Source organism: Argopecten irradians, chromosome 10 (assembly GCF_041381155.1).
Source record: "Argopecten irradians isolate NY chromosome 10, Ai_NY, whole genome shotgun sequence".
NCBI lineage: Eukaryota > Metazoa > Mollusca > Bivalvia > Pectinida > Pectinidae > Argopecten > Argopecten irradians.
The window spans coordinates 11167524-11190102 of NC_091143.1; the positions used below are offsets into that span (position 1 = coordinate 11167524).

General features: G+C 36.3%; 3 protein-coding genes and 1 pseudogene across 3 annotated transcripts; 3 read left to right on the top strand and 1 right to left on the bottom strand.

Annotated features, from left to right (window-relative positions):
• Window positions 1-435: 435 nt before the first annotated feature.
• On the bottom strand, window positions 436-4856 carry LOC138332533 (uncharacterized). Its single transcript, XM_069280537.1, has 2 exons — window positions 4840-4856; window positions 436-1027 (listed from the first exon to the last, which is right to left on the bottom strand). The coding sequence occupies exons 1-2, from the start codon at window positions 4854-4856 to the stop codon at window positions 436-438; spliced, it is 609 nt and encodes a 202-aa protein (XP_069136638.1).
• On the top strand, window positions 4807-8321 carry LOC138333108 (C1q-related factor-like). Its single transcript, XM_069281243.1, has 2 exons — window positions 4807-5178; window positions 6994-8321. The coding sequence occupies exons 1-2, from the start codon at window positions 4932-4934 to the stop codon at window positions 7392-7394; spliced, it is 648 nt and encodes a 215-aa protein (XP_069137344.1). The 5' UTR covers window positions 4807-4931; the 3' UTR covers window positions 7395-8321.
• A 3675-nt stretch (window positions 8322-11996) lies between these two features.
• Window positions 11997-22166, top strand: LOC138333109 (complement C1q-like protein 4; annotated as a pseudogene).
• Window positions 14710-21239, top strand: LOC138333982 (uncharacterized). Its single transcript, XM_069282710.1, has 4 exons — window positions 14710-14898; window positions 16113-16910; window positions 17287-17447; window positions 18657-21239. Exons 1-4 carry the CDS (start codon window positions 14710-14712, stop codon window positions 19657-19659), a joined length of 2151 nt encoding a protein of 716 aa, XP_069138811.1. The 3' UTR covers window positions 19660-21239.
• Window positions 22167-22579: the final 413 nt, after the last annotated feature.

Genomic DNA, 22579 nt, shown 5'->3' on the forward strand with positions numbered 1-22579 from the left:
TAGAATTCATGACCTTCCCGAGTTAATATTGTCGATAATGAAAACTAAACCGGATACTCATTAATAACGAAAATAACACCAACCACCAACAATAATTTGATCAATCTTAGAATATTAATAACTGTTTATGTTGACATATCATCGGTCCTCGCTGATACATGTATACATATGAAGGCCTCGTACATCTTCGGCATATTTTCCAACAATAATATTACAGTTATAATATTAAAAACACATGTACGTATAGGGAAATTGGTGGATTGTTGTTATCACACACACATGTTAGGATGGGGACCTTGGTGGGTTGTTGTGATATCACAAGCACATGTAAAAATGGGAACTTGGTGAGAAGTTGTCATAACACACACACATATTAAAATTGCGACCTTGGTGGGTTGTTGTGATATCACAATCACATGTAAGGTTGGCAACTTGCTAGGGACTTGTGATATCACAATCACATGTAAGGTTGGCAACTTGCTGGGGACTTGTGATATCACAATCACATGTAAGGTTGGCAACTTGCTGAGGACTTGTGGTATCACAATCACATGTAAGGTTGGCAACTTGCTGGGGACTTGTGATATCACAATCACATGTAAGGTTGGCAACTTGCTGGGGACTTGTGATATCACACACACATGTAAGGATGGGGACTTGCTGGGGACTTGTGATATCACAATCACATGTAAGGTTGGCAACTTGCTGGGGACTTGTGATATCACAATCACATGTAAGGTTGGCAACTTGCTGGGGACTTGTGATATCACAATCACATGTAAGGTTGGCAACTTGCTGGGGACTTGTGATATCACACACACATGTAAGGTTGGCAACTTGCTGGGGACTTGTGATATCACAATCACATGTAAGGTTGGCAACTTGCTGGGGACTTGTGATATCACAATCACATGTAAGGTTGGCAACTTGCTGGGGACTTGTGATATCACACACACATGTAAGGTTGGCAACTTGCTGGGGACTTGTGATATCACACACACATGTAAGGTTGGCAACTTGCTGGGGACTTGTGATATCACACACACGTGTTAATTAGAGGATCTTGGTGTGTTGTTGTAATATTACAAACATATGTAAGGATGGGGACTTTGGTTGGTTTATTTTATATCACACACAAATGTTAGGATGGGACCTTGGTGTGTTGTTGTAATATTACAAACATATGTTAGGATGGGACTTTGGTGGGTTGTTTAATATCACACAAACATTTAGGATGTTGGACCTTGGTGTGTGTGTTGTATATTACAACAATATGTTAGGATGGGACTTTGTGGGTTGTTTTTATATCACACACAAATGTTAGGATGGGACCTTGGTGTGTTGTTGTAATATTACAAACATATGTTAGGATGGGACTTTTGGTGGGTTGTTTTTATATCACACACAAATGTTAGGATGGGACCTTGGTGTGTTGTTTGTAATATTACAAACATATGTTAGGATGGGACTTTGGTGGGTTGTTTTTATATCACACACAAATGTTAGGATGGACTTGGTGTGTTTTGTAATATTACAAACATATGTTAGGATGGGACTTTGGTGGGTTGTTTTTATATCACACACAATGTTAGGATGGGACCTTGGTGTGTTGTTGTAATATTACAAACATATGTTAGGATGGGACTTTGGTGGGTTGTTTTTATATCACACACAAATGTTAGGATGGGACCTTGGTGTGTTGTTGTAATATTACAAACATATGTTAGGATGGGACTTTGGTGGGTTGTTTTTATATCACACACAAATGTTAGGATGGGACCTTGGTGTGTTGTTGTAATATTACAAACATATGTTAGGATGGGACTTTGGTGGGTTGTTTTTATATCACACACAAATGTTAGGATGGGACCTTGGTGTGTTGTTGTAATATTACAAACATATGTTAGGATGGGACTTTGGTGGGTTGTTTTTATATCACACACAAATGTTAGGATGGGACCTTGGTGTGTTGTTGTAATATTACAAACATATGTTAGGATGGGACTTTGGTGGGTTGATTTTATATATCACACACAAATGTTAGGATGGGACCTTGGTGTGTTGTTGTAATATTACAAACATATGTTAGGATGGGACTTTGGTGGGTTGTTTTTATATCACACACAAATGTTAGGATGGGACCTTGGTGTGTTGTTGTAATATTACAAACATATGTTAGGATGGGACTTTGGTGGGTTGTTTTTATATCACACACAAATGTTAGGATGGGACCTTGGTGTGTTGTTGTAATATTACAAACATATGTTAGGATGGGACTTTGGTGGGTTGTTTTTATATCACACACAAATGTTAGGATGGGACCTTGGTGTGTTGTTGTAATATTACAAACATATGTTAGGATGGGACTTTGGTGGGTTGTTTTTATATCACACACAAATGTTAGGATGGGACCTTGGTGTGTTGTTGTAATATTACAAACATATGTTAGGATGGGACTTTGGTGGGTTGTTTTTATATCACACACAAATGTTAGGATGGGACCTTGGTGTGTTGTTGTAATATTACAAACATATGTTAGGATGGGACTTTGGTGGGTTGTTTTTATATCACACACAATTGTTAGGATGGGACCTTGGTGTGTTGTTGTAATATTACAAACATATGTTAGGATGGGACTTTGGTGGGTTGTTTTTATATCACACACAAATGTTAGGATGGGACCTTGGTGTGTTGTTGTAATATTACAAACATATGTTAGGATGGGACTTTGGTGGGTTGTTTTTATATCACACACAAATGTTAGGATGGGACCTTGGTGTGTTGTTGTAATATTACAAAACATATGTTAGGATGGGACTTTGGTGGGTTGTTTTTATATCACACACAAATGTTAGGATGGGACCTTGGTGTGTTGTTGTAATATTACAAACATATGTTAGGATGGGACTTTGGTGGGTTGTTTTTATATCACACACAAATTTTAGGATGGGACCTTGGTGTGTTGTTGTAATATTACAAACATATGTTAGGATGGGACTTTGGTGGGTTGATTTTATATCACACACAAATGTTAGGATGGGACCTTGGTGTGTTGTTGTAATATTACAAACATATGTTAGGATGGGACTTTGGTGGGTTGTTTTTATATCACACACAAATGTTAGGATGGGACCTTGGTGTGTTGTTGTAATATTACAAACATATGTTAGGATGGGACTTTTGTGGGTTGTTTTTATATCACACACAAATGTTAGGATGGGACCTTGGTGTGTTGTTGTAATATTACAAACATATGTTAGGATGGGACTTTGGTGGGTTGTTTTTATATCACACACAATTGTTAGGATGGGACCTTGGTGTGTTGTTGTAATATTACAAACATATGTTAGGATGGGACTTTGGTGGGTTGTTTTTATATCACACACAAATGTTAGGATGGGACCTTGATGTGTTGTTGTAATATTACAAACATATGTTAGGATGGGACTTTGGTGGGTTGATTTTATATCACACTCAAATGTTAGGATGGGACCTTGGTGTGTTGTTGTAATATTACAAACATATGTTAGGATGGGACTTTGGTGGGTTGTTTTTATATCACACACAAATGTTAGGATGGGACCTTGGTGTGTTGTTGTAATATTACAAACATATGTTAGGATGGGACTTTGGTGGGTTATTTTTATATCACACACAAATGTTAGGATGGGACCTTGGTGTGTTGTTGTAATATTACAAACATATGTTAGGATGGGACTTTGGTGGGTTGTTTTTATATCACACACATATGTTAGGATGGGACCTTGGTGGGTTGTTATGATATCACACGCACATGTTAGGATGGGGACCTTGGGGGAGTTGTGATATCACACACACATGTAGGGATGGGGACCTTGTTGGACTGTTGTGATATCAAACACACATGTAAGGATATGGACATTGATAGGTTGTTGGGATATCACACACATATGTTAAGATGGGACCTTGGTGGGTTGTTATTATATCACACGCACATGTAAGGATAGGGACCTTGTTGGAGAGTTCTGATATCACACACAAAGGTTAGGATGTGAACTTCATGGGAAGTTGTGATTTCACACACACAAGTTGGGCACTTTGTTCAACAATTTGAAGGTTAAATAGAATCAAATATAATTGTTTTTAACCGATTACTTCCTAATTTTGAGAAAAAACCTATTAAAATTACATGTATATGTGTATAAATGGATGAGACTTTTCACGTTGTATTTTTTCTTCGGAAATCTATTGAAAACTTTCAGGTTTCATGAACTCTGTTGTGAAAACATTCAAATGGATCGGCACACATGTACAATGCTGATAAACATTAGCTCCATAATGATTTTTGGCAATATTTCCAATAAACATTTTCAGCTCCTATTATTACTTCGTACTTGTAAACTTAAAACCTTTGTATTGTAGATATTGTATCTTATTTCTTAAAATGTTTGTATTTTTATAGGGAATACAATATTAAAAGCTATCTTAATTTCTGAGTATGAATATTACGACAACATGTCATTTTTGTTTCCACCGAAAACGTTGGTAACAGCTGCTTTTACATTTTAGTATACAAAAACATACACTATACATGTGGAGAGGTTACAGGGTCATAAAAGAGCTTCTTAAAGTCACGGGAACATCCTCAAACACGAAAACACACCGACGATACACAAACACTTCCCATGTGCGGTGTTTATGTTCACACCGTTTAGCGCACTTACGTAAACACATAACTCACCTATTGACTTGTGTACGTAAATAGTGCAACGCCAATACCATTAAATAGAAAGGACATGATATGTGTTTTATCTCTGGGGACAGAACTTATGTAATAAAATGCCATCTATAATTACGTACCGATATACTTCATCCATATATTTCAATCGAGATATACGTATATGTAGATTCTGTTAGACATTATTTCTTTAAGAATCCCTCAGACTGGAACCATGGCTCGTTTTTTCTATCTCGTCGTCGGTATACTAGTTCTGTACATTCATGATACAAGTGGTGCACCAAATGGTACAATTGATCAGTCATCCGTGTCAATAGAGCAGAGGGTAACTGTACTGGAGAGGACGATCCATGGACTTCAAACACAGAACCAGCAGCTGGTGGATTGTGTGATGAATGTGTCGTCTGACTACATTGAGACTGTCAAATGTGCCAGGGCCATCATCACAGCCGGCTTGTCTTGTAAGTGTTAATTGTGTAATTGATAGGACGATTGCCGCTAGATCAACCAATATTTCTTTGAACTATGGTCACCCAAGTATAGTGGTAGTTGGTTGCGTTAGTATCAATGGGTGTATATATAAGTATTTGAATGAATACCTTTGATTTTCATCACGTATGAATTAACTGTTTTTGTATGGGACCAAACGATATTATATAGAAGTAAGACGTTCTGATTGCTGAGTCGAATGCAATTCTGTTACACTTTCCAGAAAAAACGTTTTGATTTAACTGATTCGAACGCAACGCCTTTTTTTTCACAAGATCCCTCCATTTGTACATGTAATGATCCAGATATAAATTGTTATAAACTCAGACATGCATATCTATACAATTTGATTGGTATGTATCTATGGGTGCAGTTATATGCATGGAGTATATGCCACATGAAACAAATTCTATAATTTCCGAACTTTTATGAATTGACGTCATTTGTACCTTGATAAAAACCACTATATCATAGTTTCAAGTGATGCTATTAATGACGTCGTAATGTTTTATTATGAAATGCTAACTGCAAATGACTATAACAACAAATAAATGTATTTCAACAAATGAAGGTATATTTTGCTTTCCACAATGTCTTTATTCATGCAATAACGATTTCGCAAGAATAAACTAGTATAGTTTAAAGTCAGGAAATGTATTCTGAAACATCCTGATCGTATATCTGTGCATATGGAATACATAGAGGTTACATAACGAATGGTGGTTGGATATTGAATTTATTCCACACGAGTGAGTTATTTTCTGAAAGTTACAAAAGACACGAGCTTTAGCGAACAAAATCTTACGAGTGTAGAATTAGATCCATATCCAACAACCACGAGTTGTGTGGCCTAGTTCTACAGAAATTAAATGATCTACAAGAATGCCACAATACGATAACGTTACTTGCCGACATATGCAAATAAGGTGTAGTGATATCATCATAAGCGAACAGGCATTCATTGATGTTCAAATATCTTAATTGCATTAAGAATGTATCAATAACAAATGATTTAATTATAAATAACCGTTCCATGCATTCTTACTTACCGAACGTTATTTAATATGATATCTTTCTGAATCTAGGTACTTTAAGAATAAACTTATCGTTGGCGAACTATATTTAGACTTGTTTACTCAAAGTGACATATACTTCCCGCCAAATACTTATCAATTTGTTGTAGCCTAGTTCAGGTCCGGCAAAGGTGCGTTGATTCTAGCGAAACCACCCCAAGGTTCTATATACCGCTAAAGAACACCGTTATGAATATTGAGTCGATAGTTTAGGCTACGAATGGGAAAAAATGAAATATTCAAACATCTGGTTTAGTGAGCGTTTTGTTCTGCAAGCAGCGATTAGAGTACAGCAAAATGACACCATTCGACTATTGATGACGTTAACGATTTGTGACGTGACAATAAACAAAAGCGTAGTTCGGATCAAAGTTTAAAATCTCGACCATTTAAAAGACCGAATACCTGTATGTACTAATTGTCATTAGGAATATTTGTCAAAATTGTTCTAAACTTTAACCTATATTTTTCTTTATATTTTGTAGTTGCAAAGTGTATATGGAACAAAATGCCTTTTTGTCAAATTATCCTTCAACAAATTATCAGCAGAAAACAACTTCACACAGGCCTTAAAATCTCATAGTACTTGATCTCGGTATTATCTTACGGTTAGGGTGTAGAGCGTTGGCAATATTTTCCTTAACTCATACTGATATTTTAGATTTCAAAGTTTAATATTTTTGATGTTTGGTATATTTCTATTTTGTTTTCCAGTCGGACGTCAAGTAATGTTCTTTGCCCAGCTAAATCATCACTTAAGCAACGTAGCTGTAGAGCAGGTGATTGTGTTTGAAAACGTTGTCACTAATGTTGGAAATTGCTACAGTGGTCATACTGGTGTCTTCACTTGCTGTAAGTCTGGGACCTATTTCTTCTCCTGGATCATCGATTTACCAACTGGCGTCCAAGTTAACACTGAATTGATGGTCAATTCGTCTTCAATCGCACTTAACCGTGCAGGTGATGCAAACAATTACTCCACCGGAAGTATGTCAGCGGTGATCCATTTAGATATTGGTGACGAAGTAAGGATTAGGATCCAATTCCGAACGCCAGCGTCTTCACATATCCGTGGGGAGAAGACATCTTCGTTTAGTGGTTTTCTAATTCAGTGACAATACTGTGGCCAGTTTTGAAAGAAAAACTTGATTGCTTTCACCAATGCATATGCTTACCGTAACTTTTTATCAAACGTAGGACGCCTTTGTTCCAGATAATCGGGCTAGCAATACCTTGATCATGACGATAAGACATATCTTTCACATTAATTGCATGATACCCAATGACATCGCTATTGTAATACGTTCGCTTGGGTTACAAATATAATACTATAACTGGGGTTGCCTTTATGGCTGAGATGTCATATAGTGTCTTCATGACCGCACGTTATTAATCAATGAAATTACTCCTTTGAATTTGTACAACACATCCGAAGTGATGTTTGTTGTATCTATGTAATAAAGAAAAAAAATACAAGCTATTCAGAAAATCCATTTTTTTTCTAGGCTCTAGGTAATTTCCGGGATAAACGGTCAAAGGGTGTAATTCATATATTCATTGTTTAAGTCATGATTAATTCAGTATTAGTCTAAGAAAAGATGTAATATTGTTTTGCAGTTTTGCTACAAAATCTTAGGTTTATGATGTTCAGTTAAAAAGGAATGGATGAAAATTTCAAAAAGTAGGTAACAGTGACCAAGTTAAGCTTTTGTTTCATTTCAACATTAAAACTTCAATATTTGTGCTGAAAACTAAACGATTTGATGGTTTTAGATTGACATTTAGTACTGCATGTGGATATTGACATGACTTTCTTAAGATGATTACATCCCAGGGTCACATTGGCTAATGTCACGTGCATAAATTAGGTCACATTCAATGAATGATATCGTCTATCAACTAAGTACCTTCTGAAGTTTCCATGTTTAAAGCAAGTGTTTAAGCTTTTTAAGTTTGTTTGAAGAGAAAGTAATGAGCAACACCCACATTGCAAGTATAGTAATAACTATATGCTAATAATAATAAAATTACTGTTAAAGATATCTTCATAGTTCCAACTGCTTCCATTCATGAAAATTCATAAAAAGTTCATGAATATTTTAAGAATACTCATAAACTTAAAACCACCATGAATGATCATAAATGATTTTTTGTGATAATTCATGAGTTATTCATGAAATACAACCCGCAGCAGTATGCACAAACAATTCATGAATATTCATGAAACTTCATGAACTGGAACATTTCATGAATAATCATGAACTTGAGTCGTGTTCATTAAGTTTAATTAATGCAAGTTTGAGTCAACGGCATCTGAATTTCATGACATCTACGGGGGTCCAGAATTGAAATTTTCTATCAATCAACGATAATTCGATTGGAATCAATTCAATATTTGATGAAACAAATTCTGATGACAATAGGTATAAATCCATATATTCATATATAGAATCAGAAGAGTTTAACATGAAATCACCAACAGTTTACTGTGTACATTATATTTTCATACTGCCACATATAAGTGCTAACATAATCTGTTTTCAGTGATACGCAGCAATCAATTTCATAATACATTCCAGGTAAATTAGTATTTGTCCAAAATAAACATATAGTTGTAAAGCACGGTAGTTTATATAGGCAATTGATTTCAATAACATTTTACACAATTTCACAAAGCAATATCAGTGTGCAACAATTGTATTTTGAAAAAAAAGATAAGTAAAAACTTACTGAAAGTGCTTATCTGAGTTAAAGGAATACAGGAATTGAATAATTCGTTCATTAATGTGCTAAAACTTCCATTTTAAGATAAATAATTATCCCCCTACCACATGTCAGCAGATACAGCAGCCATATTGGATGGTGACTATTTTGGCTGGAGATATCTGTAGAAGTCATGTGACTCGTGTTGTCATGTGACAACTTATGTGACTTCAGTGGATATCCATTAAAAGTCATCAAAATGAATGATATAGCATGTCAAGTATCATTCATGAAGTTTTATGCATAACTGATATTTGACATTGTGGACTTAAAAAAGAGCTGAACAAAACAAAAAGCACTAATATCAACATTAGTCAGGCATAGAACTCGATACCAGATAATTTCATGAAAAGAATTTCGTGTAACACTTGCGACGGAAAAAATACTACGATGTCTGTAAATAAATGTTCAATTACTTTATTTTGATTCCCAATTTTAAATTTGATGCTCCCCAGTCCCACCAAACAATGACGTCACAATCACAGGAATGACATATTCACCACTGTAGTAAAAAGGCGTACACATTCAATGCATCTTTTCGAAGTCATATAAATAACCAGCAGTTTTATTTCGTTTTGAATGCCATCTGAATCTGTAAGGAAATGTGTGCATGATAAACACACAAAATACACGGCCAATGTCTTACAATACACGTTTTATTTTTGGTGTCAACACGGAAAGGCGGGATTACTTAGTAAAATCTTGTCATCTCATCTCATCGCACAAACGATACAACATCGATATCTATTACAGCAAAATAAAAATGCCTAACGTTGGAATAATTGAGTTTGTACATTCATTATTTACATAAATCAGTAATTAAAACAAATCTTTCATTTCGTCTAGACTAACAAAAATTTGCAAATTCCATACATTGCCTGCATATCGCTACCCGCGATGCACTCGATCGTGGTCTTATATTATGTAACTTTTTATAAAACTTTTTTCAAAAAGTGCGCCGTTGACTGACAACTTAATCCCGCCCTTTTTTCCATTACGTCTCAAAAATAGTTCTCATATTTCAATTATTTTATTCATGTCAAATAGGAATAATACATTAAAAAATAAATGCATTTTATTGCATGTCTCCGATTGTCTCGTACATGTGGCATTTGTAAATATTGGCGTTATTTTGTTGAATGTCATAGGAAGTCCGCCAATGTTTACATGTATTCATACGCACCGAATCGGGTCACGTTCTGCACTCAAGTTATTGGGAAATAAACAGATGCTCCCAACATAGTTTATCGATACAGAAACAGTGGAAATTGTAAATATAATTGTATAACTGGTGCGATTTTCATTTGCTTAACATTAATTGTGACATAAACAATAAAATGACATAGCATAAGCAAAATGTCAGATGGTTACTACAGCGTCGCATATGACTTTCAATGGTTCTTAATTCTCACTCAGTATTCAATTCGTCGAAAGCTAGAGCGTCGTCTTCGATGTCGATGAGCTGATGTGACACTACATTACCAGTGTTGTTCTAGCCTGTCATCTTTTATTATCCATCCATGGCCAGAGTTCATATCAGGAACAAGAGGCTCATGGATGTGGGATTTCTTTCAGATTCTAACATATCGTACGTACGTATATGCTGTTAAGACTTCTCCAGCATAATGGAAATTACACCAGATCCACATTCTTCCTATAAGAATAAGACTATAACTAGGTATATATAGGGAATGTCCAATAGACGGATAGATACTATAACTAAGGATATATAGGGAATTTCCATTAGACGGGTATATATTTTAGCTAGGGCTATATAGACGGATAAAGACTATAACTAGAGATATATAGGGAATGCCCATTAGACGGATAGACATTATAACTAAGGATATACAATGTATACGGAATGTCAAATATTGATATAATGATAAAAGAAATACACGTACTTACTTAGTCCGCTAAACATGCCTATATTATTAGTTTTTCGCCATTTTTTCCTTATTATAAAGTCTATATATTAGGCCATTTTTTCAAAAGCCTAATAATATTGCCAGGTTTAGCGGAATAGTACATAATATCATGACAAATGAAAATAAAATAATGGTAGAAGCAAGTATAAAACCATATAATATAACGAATACCCTTCTTTATGGCTACAAAAACCTGTACAGTGTAGGATTATTTACACTAAGAAACTCTTCACAAAACTTTTGCAAACGTTTCAAAGTTTATTAGATTAACACAGTAATCAGGAACCTGTAGTCGATCAATTTGTGTTTTCAGTCGATAGTAGATATGTCCATTAGACAGATGAGATGTTCACGCGTCGCGCATGCACATAGGGGTTGTTTACACTCGCCGAAAGATAATAATATGAAATAGTGACTAGGTCGGTCCTATTTATTTTCAGTTTTTCTCCATTTTGAACAAAATTGTTATGCAAACTTTTAAATATTCTTATTAACACAAAGTACACAACTTTAATAATTAATTTTAGTCCTATAGTTCTTTTCATCTTTTATTACATGATTTTTTAGCGATTTAGTCCTTTTAATGCATTTTTGCATGTAAGATTAAAATAATTGAAATGGGTATTAAATTTCTCAACATGTTGGTAATTTCTGGTAGGGAATACTCTCTTAATTCGCTCTTAATATGTTTAGATTGCGTGAATAGGAGCCTACGAAAACATCAAGAAGGCGAACATGTCATTTATTTTAATGTTTATCAGTTGAATTAGTGAACACTGCACAAAACATTGCTTAATCTGTTTATAATTTAGATATATTTCCACTAAATACTTTTGCAACAGAAAGATATTTGTACATGTTAGCAAACAAAAATACACATTATACATAAGGAGAGGTTACAAAGTCATGAAAGAGCTTCTTAAAGTCGTGGGAATATCCGCAAGTCTGAAAACACGATGCATTAACGCTTTCCATGTACGGTGTTTTTGTTCTCACGATTTAACTTCGCATTTACGTCAAGACATATCCACTTAACACTTGGTGACATAATATACATACTATTTCACCTATAATTCCGTACCGATATACCATATCCAGATATTTCAACCGAGATATACGTATATGTAGATTCTGTTAGACATCATTTCTTTACGAATTCCCCAGACAGGAACCATGACTCGTTTTGTCTACCTCGTCGTCGGTATACTAGTTCTCTACCTTCATGATACGAGTGCTGCACCAAAGGATACCATTGATCAGTCACCCGTGTCAATAGAACAGAGGATAACGGTACTGGAGAGAACGATCCATGGACTTCAAACACAGAACCAACAGCTGGTGGATTGTGTGATGAATGTGTTCGTCTGACTATAATAAGACTGTCAAATGTGCCAGGGCTATTATCACAGCCGGCTTAATTGGCCGATGGCCGCTTGACCAACCAATGGTTCTTTAAATTATGGTCATCCAAGTATCCAAAGTGGCTGGTTGCTTTATCAATGGCTGTACACGTTATTCGTAGAATTGATACCTATGCTTTGAATCACGTAACCAAACGTTCTTGCATTCTAAAATTCCAATGTACTTATTTTCAACATACCAATTATATGAACATAATATGTTCTAACTGTTGGGTCAAATGTAATTCTGTTTTACTTTCTAGTAAAACTGTTTTATTTGAACAAAGTCATATTGCGTTCGAACGCAACAGTGTTTTGATTCACCAGTAGATCCTTCCATTTGTGTATGTGAAAACATTTGTATTTTTCAAATGATATAGCATTATGTTTCAGAAAGCATGTCCCAAATTTAATGCAGACTTATCCAGATATAAATTGTAATCAACTCAGACATGCATATCTATATAATTGGATTAGTATGTATCTATGGGTGATGAATGATACCAACTTCTGTAAATTCAAAGGAAATGACGTCATTTGTATAAATAACTTGATCTGGATATAAGTCAATAATTTGCCTGAATGTCTCCTTTAATCTACTAGTACTTATTGCAAAATATTCAAACGCTAATATTGATATAAGAAAAACACTTCGGCACGTTTATCTTCGTACCTGTAAACGAAATTATATTATTCATGAAGGTACGTTAAACTGATAAACTTAAACTTGTATCTCTTCAAAATTCACCTCAGATGCAGTTCCAACGTTAAGATAATTATTTTTACCACAATGATGTACATATGTGTGGTAGAATGTTCCGAAGTTGGTAAGAGCCAGTATATTATTGGTACAAGTGATGTTATTAACGACGTCATAATGTTTTATTTTGACATGTCAGCTGTAAATGACTGTTACAACAAACATTTCAACAAATGGTGGTATCGTTTGATTTCCACAATGTCTTAATTTGTGGAATAAGGATTTTTCTTGAAGACCTTATAATAGTTTAAGGTCTGGACATGGTTTCTGGAACAACCTGTACGTATGTCGCATTTATACTTTGAGTTTTGTTAACTATCTAACAGATAGCTGAGTATTTAAATAAAAAAAACCCGAGAAAATAATATTTTAGCCGCTTAAAATTTTCGTTGTATGATTGTAAGGGTATATACTTATGATTCAACGATTTCTTTAAATTTTGCGAATCAGAATTTCACGACAATAGCAACGTTTCACGAAAATGGCGTCTCTGTTAAAATAACTGGTTATACGGTAATACACCAAGAAATACTTCGAAACATCTTCTTCGGATTGAAATTTATGGTGCAACTAACAATGTCAAAACACATACTTAACGCATAGTGGCATTGGTATCTGGCAACAAAAATGTTATGAACCCTGTGGGTTTGTTATACTGAAATGTACATTTTTTTCTCATCTTTTGCCAAACATTACAAGCTACACAACAATTAACGAGTCAATAGTAATACTTACTGTTAGCGCCGATGCACACACACGTTTAAGTAACTAAATTAAGTTCAAGTTCACCTAAATGTTGATATATAGATATACAAAAGGCAGCTAAGTACTAAGCTTAATTCATGCATACCGATACTTGCACATATATATTTTATAGGAGTTTTCTCCCTTTAATCTAGTACCCAAATTTATTGTTAGGATTACTTCCCTTTACTGATAGGAGTAAAGGATCATGGGTAGAAAAAAATTTTCTAGGCGCCATTATCATGAGAAAGTGCGAGCTCCAATTTTGAATTTTAAGCAATTATAGAAAGTGTCTACGAGATCAGAAGAAGGGTTTTCAGTGTGTCATTCATTCCATACGATATGTAAGAAGGGGAAAAACATCGCTTAATAAAGGAGAGGAGCTCGATTCTTGAGTTGTCAATCCAGTACCCCAGCTCGGAGCGGGAGATCTACAGTACAAGTTTAAGTATTGACAATTTCATTGTGATTCAGCATGAGTTCGTTTTTACCCCGTGTTCTTGTTTTAGGACATAGTTTTGTCCGTAAACTTTTTTCTTACCTGCATGAACAGAACCTGCACACTTTTAAGCTTTCTCAGTGTGAAATAGATTTTTTAGGTGTTGGCGGCGCGACTATTAACAGACTTGAAAATGACCCATCGGTACGAGACAAGATTGTAGTTTTTCAGCCACATGTGGTTATTCTGCAGATCGGGGGTAATTGTTTGTGCAATGCAACTACTCGTCCGGATCAGTTAGCTTACCGAATGTTACATTTTGCAAGGTACCTGCATGGCAATTACGGTAGTGAGGTGTACATATGTGACATTTTTCCTAGGCCTCGCCCTAGGGGCATGCTACCTGACACATATGAAGCTCGACGGGTGGCCACTATCAAGGCCCTGCATGTGTTGTTATTAACAGAAGATCACGTGCATGTGTGGTCGCATCGCAGACTTTTTAACAGTCCCTTGGACTTATTTCTTCATGATGGCTGTCATCTGAATACTACTGGTAACAAGAAGTTCTATCGTAGAGTGAGGGTACGTAATTTCGCACAGTACGTAATTTCGCACACCTGACGATTTTTCGCGATCTTCCTTTAAATGTCAGAAAGATTTGCTCTGTTGTTTATGTTGTGACTAAAGGAGGCCTCTCACTGTGATTTTGTCATATTTAGTTAAACTTTTCAGGATAAGTTTGTTTTGAAAAAACGAAATCGGAACAATACGGCCCATCTCAGTAAAGAAATTTATAGAAAATAAACCACTTGACATAAAATAATTCTGGGTGATAAATAACTGATTCACGTACAAATATGTAGAGAAACTATCCTTTTTTAGAATATATCGAAACCCGTATGAAAATCCATCAAATATAAGCGGAAAACAGATATTTTCTGCGGACACCCTATGACTTTCTTGACCTCGTTTACATTGTTGACTATAGGGAGCGGTCATTTTTCATAACGAAAATGGCTGCGAAATGTCACTTTTTCATTTAGAAATATAATTGTGTTTTGATGTCATTTCAAGACTGGAACTGTACTTAATCTTTGTTTATGATGTTGTTTGTCCATGAAATGTTTGAAAATAATTATTTTCTCCAAAAACAAGAAAGTTTGAGGGGTGTGCGAAATTACGTCCCCCAAACCCGTTCAACTACAGGTTAACATCAAGTTAATAACAGCTCCCGTGCGCAGTGATACGTCTGCGCATATCCGGTTACATACTCGTGTGTTGTGAAGCACTTGTACATCTGCCGATGTAAGTTCAGCCTTTTTGGTTCGGAATGAAAGTATTTGAAATTCATTAAAATCAATGCCAAAAGTGTGCGAAATTACGTACCCCACTCTAGTATTAGACTAGCGATTATTCATGCATGTCGCCAGCTTCACAGCGCAGCAGTTTAGGTAAGTCTCGCATTGTCATTGTGCATTGACTCATTATAGTCAACCGTTCCAAATTTCTTTAAAACCGTTATAATGTGTACTACACTGTTTACTTTTGTCTGGCGTTTTCTTTTCCCTTTGCAGGTACGTTATAGTGTATAGTTACACAGTCATATATAGCACTAGTTAGTCATATATAGCAATATATTGCTCAGACCCAAAGTTTGTTTACATTTAACAATGTAATTATATACATAATAGTCTTGAATACCGCTGTGGTTACAAGGTGGAGCTTTCTTCATAATTATCTTAACTGGCTACATTCAGGTTTTAAATATTTATGCTGCTGATGATTTTAGCTGACAGGGTTGTAACTGTCTCTGTTTTGTGGCGGAGAATTCTAGTGCACCTGCTCCTCATCCGGTGCCACTTGAGGGCATTGATATTGCTGCGTTGGCAGCTGCTGTCAGCAATTCGGTTACAGAGGCAGTTACCACAGCACTGCAACGCTTGCAGTCGAGACCTATCGCTACGGCACCTGCGCCTTTTGCCTTGGGATCACCGTCGCAAGACATTCAGGTCGGCGACTCTGTGCGTAATAGTAATGCTACAACAACAGGTGAGGATTCCGTGACACCAAGAGCTCGGGCCATACCACAGGGATCAACGACAGAAGATGTGAACAACATAAACAGTGACTTTACATCTGTGGTATCTGGAGCAGCAATGAATTCTGCAACTCACATGGCAACAGGTGGGTTTAATTCAGGTGATATTGCACCTCCTGTATCTTTGGCTTGTCAGCCGCTGTATCGCCGGGTTTCGAATGATATGCGTGAGAAGATTAATTCTGGTAAATTCATAGATTTGGCTTCCCTGTTAGATGATAGCGGAGAACAGGAATCTTATTTGCGTTTGGATAAGTCGGGTTTTGTCCAGTTACCTCAACCACGTAAAAGGTTCTTAGATATCAACAAATGGACAGATGCATTTAGCATCTATGCATCTGTGCTGCGACAGCACCATCCGAATCTTCGCGAACCGCTTGCGACGTACCAAAATGTTGTCCGGGGAATTGCTTCGAATGGTGGACATTGGTACTTTTACGACACAAATTTCCGGCGCATGCGGGAATCCTCCCCAGACTTGGCTTGGAATCAGCTCGTAAATGAGCTATATATTCAAGCATTAACAAAACGTGCTGGAGCTGGCAACCAAAATCGCCGTTTTCAAAACAAATCACGATCGCCCTTTCGTAGCCCCCAACAGCACATTCCAAACACTTGCCACAAATATAACAAAGGCAGGTACTGTGAAGGATGTGCCTATAAACATGTGTGCTCACACTGTGGACAGCAGCACCAACGCGTTAAGTGTAAGAAATGGCTCGAGTTTAAGCCCAAAACCAATGATCGTCAATAAGCTTCAGGGTAACAGGTCACCCGTTAACGCCATAAAATTACAAACAGCACTTCGCGGTTATGATCACAATTTAGCACAATACTTAATTAAAGGGTTACAAAATGGTTTTCATTTACAGTTTTCCGGGGAACGCAAATCTCAAACATGTAAAAACTTGAAATCAGCACTTGATAATCCACAGCAGGTTATGGTTAAGCTACAGAAGGAATTAGATACAGAAAGGATTAAAGGTCCTTTTTCAGAGCCCCCCTTTGACGATTTCAAGATTTCTCCGTTGGGGTTAGTTCCAAAAAAGGTTGAGGGTAAATTTCGCTTGATACATCATTTATCTTTTCCAAAGGATAGTGTAGATTCGGTTAATGCGGGTATACCTCGAGAATTTTGTACCGTCTCCTATGCATCTATTGACAATGCTATACAAATTTTAAAGCGGTTACCACCGGGATCCTTTATGGCTAAAACAGACATTGAGTCAGCTTTTCGCATACTTCCTGTTCATCCTGATGATTTCCCCTTGTTAGGTATAAAATGGAATGGTAACTACTATTATGATACATGCCTTCCAATGGGTTGTTCTTCATCATGTAGAATTTTTGAGACATTCAGCACAGCCCTTGAATGGGTGGCTAAAACAAAACTGGGATGCTCAGAGGTTGTTCATATTTTAGATGACTTTTTGTTTATAGAAATTTCAAAGGAAAAAGCACTCACTTGATCAATTTCTATATTTCTGTGACTCTGTTGGTATTCCTATAGCTAAGGATAAAACCTTTCTGCCAGAAACCACCATGGAGTTTTTAGGCATTACACTTGATTCAGTCAGACAGGAAACAAGACTTCCAGCAGATAAGGTTGTCAAATGCCAACAACTCTTGAGCAGTCTTTTAACCAAAAACAAAACTACTCTTAAAGAGTTGCAGAGCATTATTGGCCTTCTGAACTTCATTTGCCAAGTCATTACACCTGGTCGACCATTCTTGAGACGGCTGATCAATCTTACAATTGGCGTTCAACAGCCCTTTTACCGAATAAGATTAACTACCGAAGTAAAAGATGATGTGCGCATGTGGTTGGCTTTTCTTGATAGTTTCAATAAATGTACATTTTTTTTGATGACCAATTCATTGCTAGTGATGCTATACGCTTACATACTGATGCCGCTACAACTTTGGGCTTTGGTGGCGTTTGTGGAAATCGATGGTTTTACGGAGCTTTCCCCACCTCGTGGTCAAGTTATCACATCTCTATAAAGGAATTCTATCCCATTTTGCTTAGTGTTTGCGTTTGGGGTAAACTGTGGAAGAATCATAGCATTTTGTTTTTTTACTGATAACGAGGCCCTAGTTCCTATCATTAACAAACAAACCAGTAAAGATGAAATCTTATTAGCAATGGTTAGATGGTTAGTGCTTCACTGTGTTTGCTTTAACATTCTTTTTAGAGCTAAGCACATTCCTGGTAAGAATAATATCTTAGCTGACCGTCTCTCTCGCTTGCAGGTAGCAGAATTCAAGAAATTGGCACCCAGAATGGATACAACACCAACCATAATACCATCCAAATACCTCCCAGAGAATTTTCTGGAGGAGTTGAAGATCATTTGAATAAATCATTGTCTTCATCAAGCAGGGTAACATACAGTAGAGCATGGGCGACTTTTTCAGTGTTTGCAAACAATAATCACATTATTCCGGATAGCTCATCAGTTAATTCTTCGCATATCGCATGCTTTATTTCTGAGTTGCATGCGAAGGGTTTTGCGCCAAAGACTATATCTACATATGTATCGGCAGTAGCTTATGTTCACAAGTTACTTCATAATCAAGACCCAACCGATTCTTTTCTGATTAAAAAGCTTATATGTGGAGCTTACCGAGCTTCCCCTTCTACAGATACACGCTTACCGTTCGATGTAGATACGCTGAACAAGCTGCTAGCAGCTTTGGAGTTCGTAGCCACATCACCATTTGAACTTGTTCTATTTCGATCGATGTTTTTATTCGCTTTTAATGCTTTTGCGCGAGTCGGAGAGATAGCGGATACTGGAAAACAGGAAAACCTTGTTCATTATGAGAATATCATGCTTTCCCGTTCAGAACTTACTGGGAACGAAGAGGTAGTGGTCCATTTCTATGAATTCAAACACAACCTTGATAAAACACGCCACACCGTTACGTTTGGCCATGGCCCTACAAACCATTCCGCTATCAAAGCGTTGACAGAGTATATCGTCTTCAGAGGTACATCTGCTGGTCCTTTGTATCTGTACTTGAACGGTAAACCAGTTAAACGTCAACATTTCGATAAGACCTTACATGCAGCTTTGAAATATTGCAATTTAGACTCCCGATTTTACAAAGAACACAGTTTCCGCCTTGGGGCAGCATCATACGCAGCCCTTCAACTTCACTATTCGGACGCAGAAATCCGTACACTCGGTCGCTGGAAAAGTAACGCTTTTAAAAAATATATCCGCTTACCACAATCCTAGTACATATCGTTTTGTCGACACCTATGATACCCACCTGTTGCCAGAGTCTGTATATATATTCTGATAGTTTGATTATATGGAACAATACACCCAATGCTTGTGTAAATCAATGCTTGATCGAAGCTTTGAACAACATAACGGAATAGAGGCTTGCTTGAGCCGGTCTCTTTTATTCTGTGTTTTGAGCAAGGTGCTGAAATTACTTCGGAACATTTCGTGTTTAGCATTGAGAGCTTGGAAGGACATAGCAGAATAGAGGCTTGCTTGAGCCGGTCTCTTGTATTCTGTGTTTTGAGCAAGGTGCTGAAATTGCGTCTGAACATTTCGTGTTTAGCATTGAGAGCTAGGAAGGACATAGCAGAATAGAGGCTTGCTTGAGCCGGTCTCTTGTATTCTGTGTTTTGAGCATAGTGTTGAAATATATTTTCAGAACATTTTTTGTTTAACATTGCTTGCTTGAAGCTTGGAAGGACATAGCAGAATTGAGGCTTGCTTGAGCCGGTCTCTTGTATGCTGTGTTTTGAGCATAGTGTTGAAATATATTTTCAGAACATTTTTTAGTTAGCATTGCTTGCTTGAAGCTTAGAATTCGAAGGACATAGCAGAACTGAGGCTTGCTTGAGCCGGTCTCTTGTGTATTCTTGCTAATGCTTTGAAGGCATAGCAGACTAACAAGCCGGTTGCTTATATTCTGCTGTACATGATATATCGTGTCAATTATTATTAATGTACAGCCTTCAGAATTAACTATTAGATATTCATTTTTATAGTGTTGTAAGTATATGATATATCACATTGTTTATACTGTTTTAAATGTGGGCAATTGAATTGGAAGCTTGCTTGTGTCACTTTTCATTCGCTGGTGGCTTTTTGCCCTGAGGTTTGTATTTGTAATACTTTCAATAGCTAATTGTGTTAGCAATTCATAATACGGTTGTCCATTTTATCTTATTTGTGTATGTGTCTTTATTGCTTATGCAGTCAAGAGTTTGAATAAGGGAGGCTTGCTTGAGCCGGTTTCCCCTCCCTAGTATCTGAACTATATAAATTTGCATTTGCTTTCTGTTGTAATGTTCACAAAAACTGTCACAGGTTATTTTATTGGCCCTGTAGGTTAAATTTTTGATATATAATAGTGAGTTAATGGTTACATCCATTTAAAAATTTTTCGTTGTACCCTTTTAACAAGTATCTGAGAGTATCTATTGTATTGTTCGTATAAATACGATGGATCTGCATACATTTATTGACTACTTTGTATTTGTTCTATTTCACAACAAATTGTGTGTACCTTAATTATATCTTACACTTTTTATGACTAGCATAGCATTTATAGCGGTTTCGCCTGTGTGGGGAAACCTAGATGTTTTCAACATCTTGGTTTTGTGGCAGAGTTTTGGTAAACCCCACTCATGCTTTTTTTTATTTTACAAAGTGTCTCCTTTGTTTGATATGTATAATGCTATGCCTTAGTCAGTATGACTTTTTATTTGTTTGTCTATATATTTTGTGTAATATTAAATGTCACCATCCGGTGGCCATTTCACACAAAACTATTTTTTGTTGTTTATGTGACAAGATGGAGGATGCATAAAATAACACTTGTTTAAACAGGCACTAAAATCGTAATGACACTAATAGTCATATAGGGTATTTGTTAAATTTTTTCTCAAAAGTAACCGATCTTTCATTTTAAAATCAGTAATTGTATAGTGGGACCAACCAACTAAATGAAAAAATAGACCTTCGATATGGCCCCTGTGTATAGTAGATTAAGCCTAGAAAAGAATATAGACCCGGCCTTTTGTTTGCTGATTAATTATGAATTTCAAAAGTAAAACTGTTTTCTGTCAAGTAATTATTCCTTGATAGCAATAATATGTTCAACATATCAATGCTGGTAATGAATAGGTAAAACATAAAAGTCTCACAACTTTTCAGTGCAAAATGAACCTTATTTGAGAATGATTATCGTGGTTGAATTTTGGAGCTAAAGGATCCGTTCTTTTTTATCTAGTGTTATATGATAACTTAGACTTAAAATAATAATATTCAACAGTTTTTATAATACATTACAGGCCTTTAACACAGTGATCTATTTTTTTCCAGTTGGACGCCAAGTAATGTTCTTTGCCCAGCTAATTCACCGATTAGACAACGTAGCTAAAGAGCAGGTGGTTGTGTTTGTAAACGTTGTCACTAATGTTGGAAATTGTTTTAGTGGACATACTGGTGTCTTCACTTGCTGTAAGTCTGGGACCTATTTCTTTTCCTGGATAATTGACGTATACGGCAGTTACCGCGTTAACACTCAATTGATGGTCAATTGGTCTTCAATCGCGATTAACCGTGCAGGTGATGAAAATTATGCCTCCACCGGAAGTATGTCAGCTGTAGTCCATTTAGATATTGGTGACGAAGTAAGGGTCATGATCAGTTACCGAAAGACGTCCTCAACTATCCTTGGAGATAAGGCATCGTCATTTAGTGGCTTTCTGATTCAGTGATGATACTGTAGCTAGTTTTAAAGGAAACATCAACTGCTTTCACCAATGCATATGTTTACCGTAACTCTCTATCAAACGTAAGGCGCCTTTGCCCCAGGAAATCGAACTAGTAATACCCTGCTCATGAAGTGAAGACACCTCCTTCATATAAATCGTCTGATACCAAGTGACTTCACTCGTGTAAAATGTTTGCATATGTCACAAGTGTATTCATATAACTTGAGTTGTATTTTTGTCATGACCTCACGTTATGAAATAATGAAATGACCCATATTCGAAATATAGGTTGATATAACTATGTATTTAACAAGTTGATCAGAATTCCGCTTTATTTTCAGTGGTTTCGGGTTATATATTATTTATTTATTTATTGAATGATCATTTCACTAAAGCAATTTGCCCTTGGGCGATTT

Coding starts and splice junctions, on each gene's coding strand:
- LOC138333108 (XM_069281243.1), top strand. CDS start 4,932: ATGGCTCGTTTTTTCTATCTCGTCGTCGGTATACTAGTTCTGTACATT. Junction 5,179..6,993: donor CATCACAGCCGGCTTGTCTT/GTAAGTGTTAAT, acceptor TTTGTTTTCCAG/TCGGACGTCAAGTAATGTTC.
- LOC138333982 (XM_069282710.1), top strand. CDS start 14,710: ATGCTACCTGACACATATGAAGCTCGACGGGTGGCCACTATCAAGGCC. Junction 14,899..16,112: donor AGTTCTATCGTAGAGTGAGG/GTACGTAATTTC, acceptor TTTAGCTGACAG/GGTTGTAACTGTCTCTGTTT. Junction 16,911..17,286: donor ACTTGGCTTGGAATCAGCTC/GTAAATGAGCTA, acceptor TTTCATTTACAG/TTTTCCGGGGAACGCAAATC.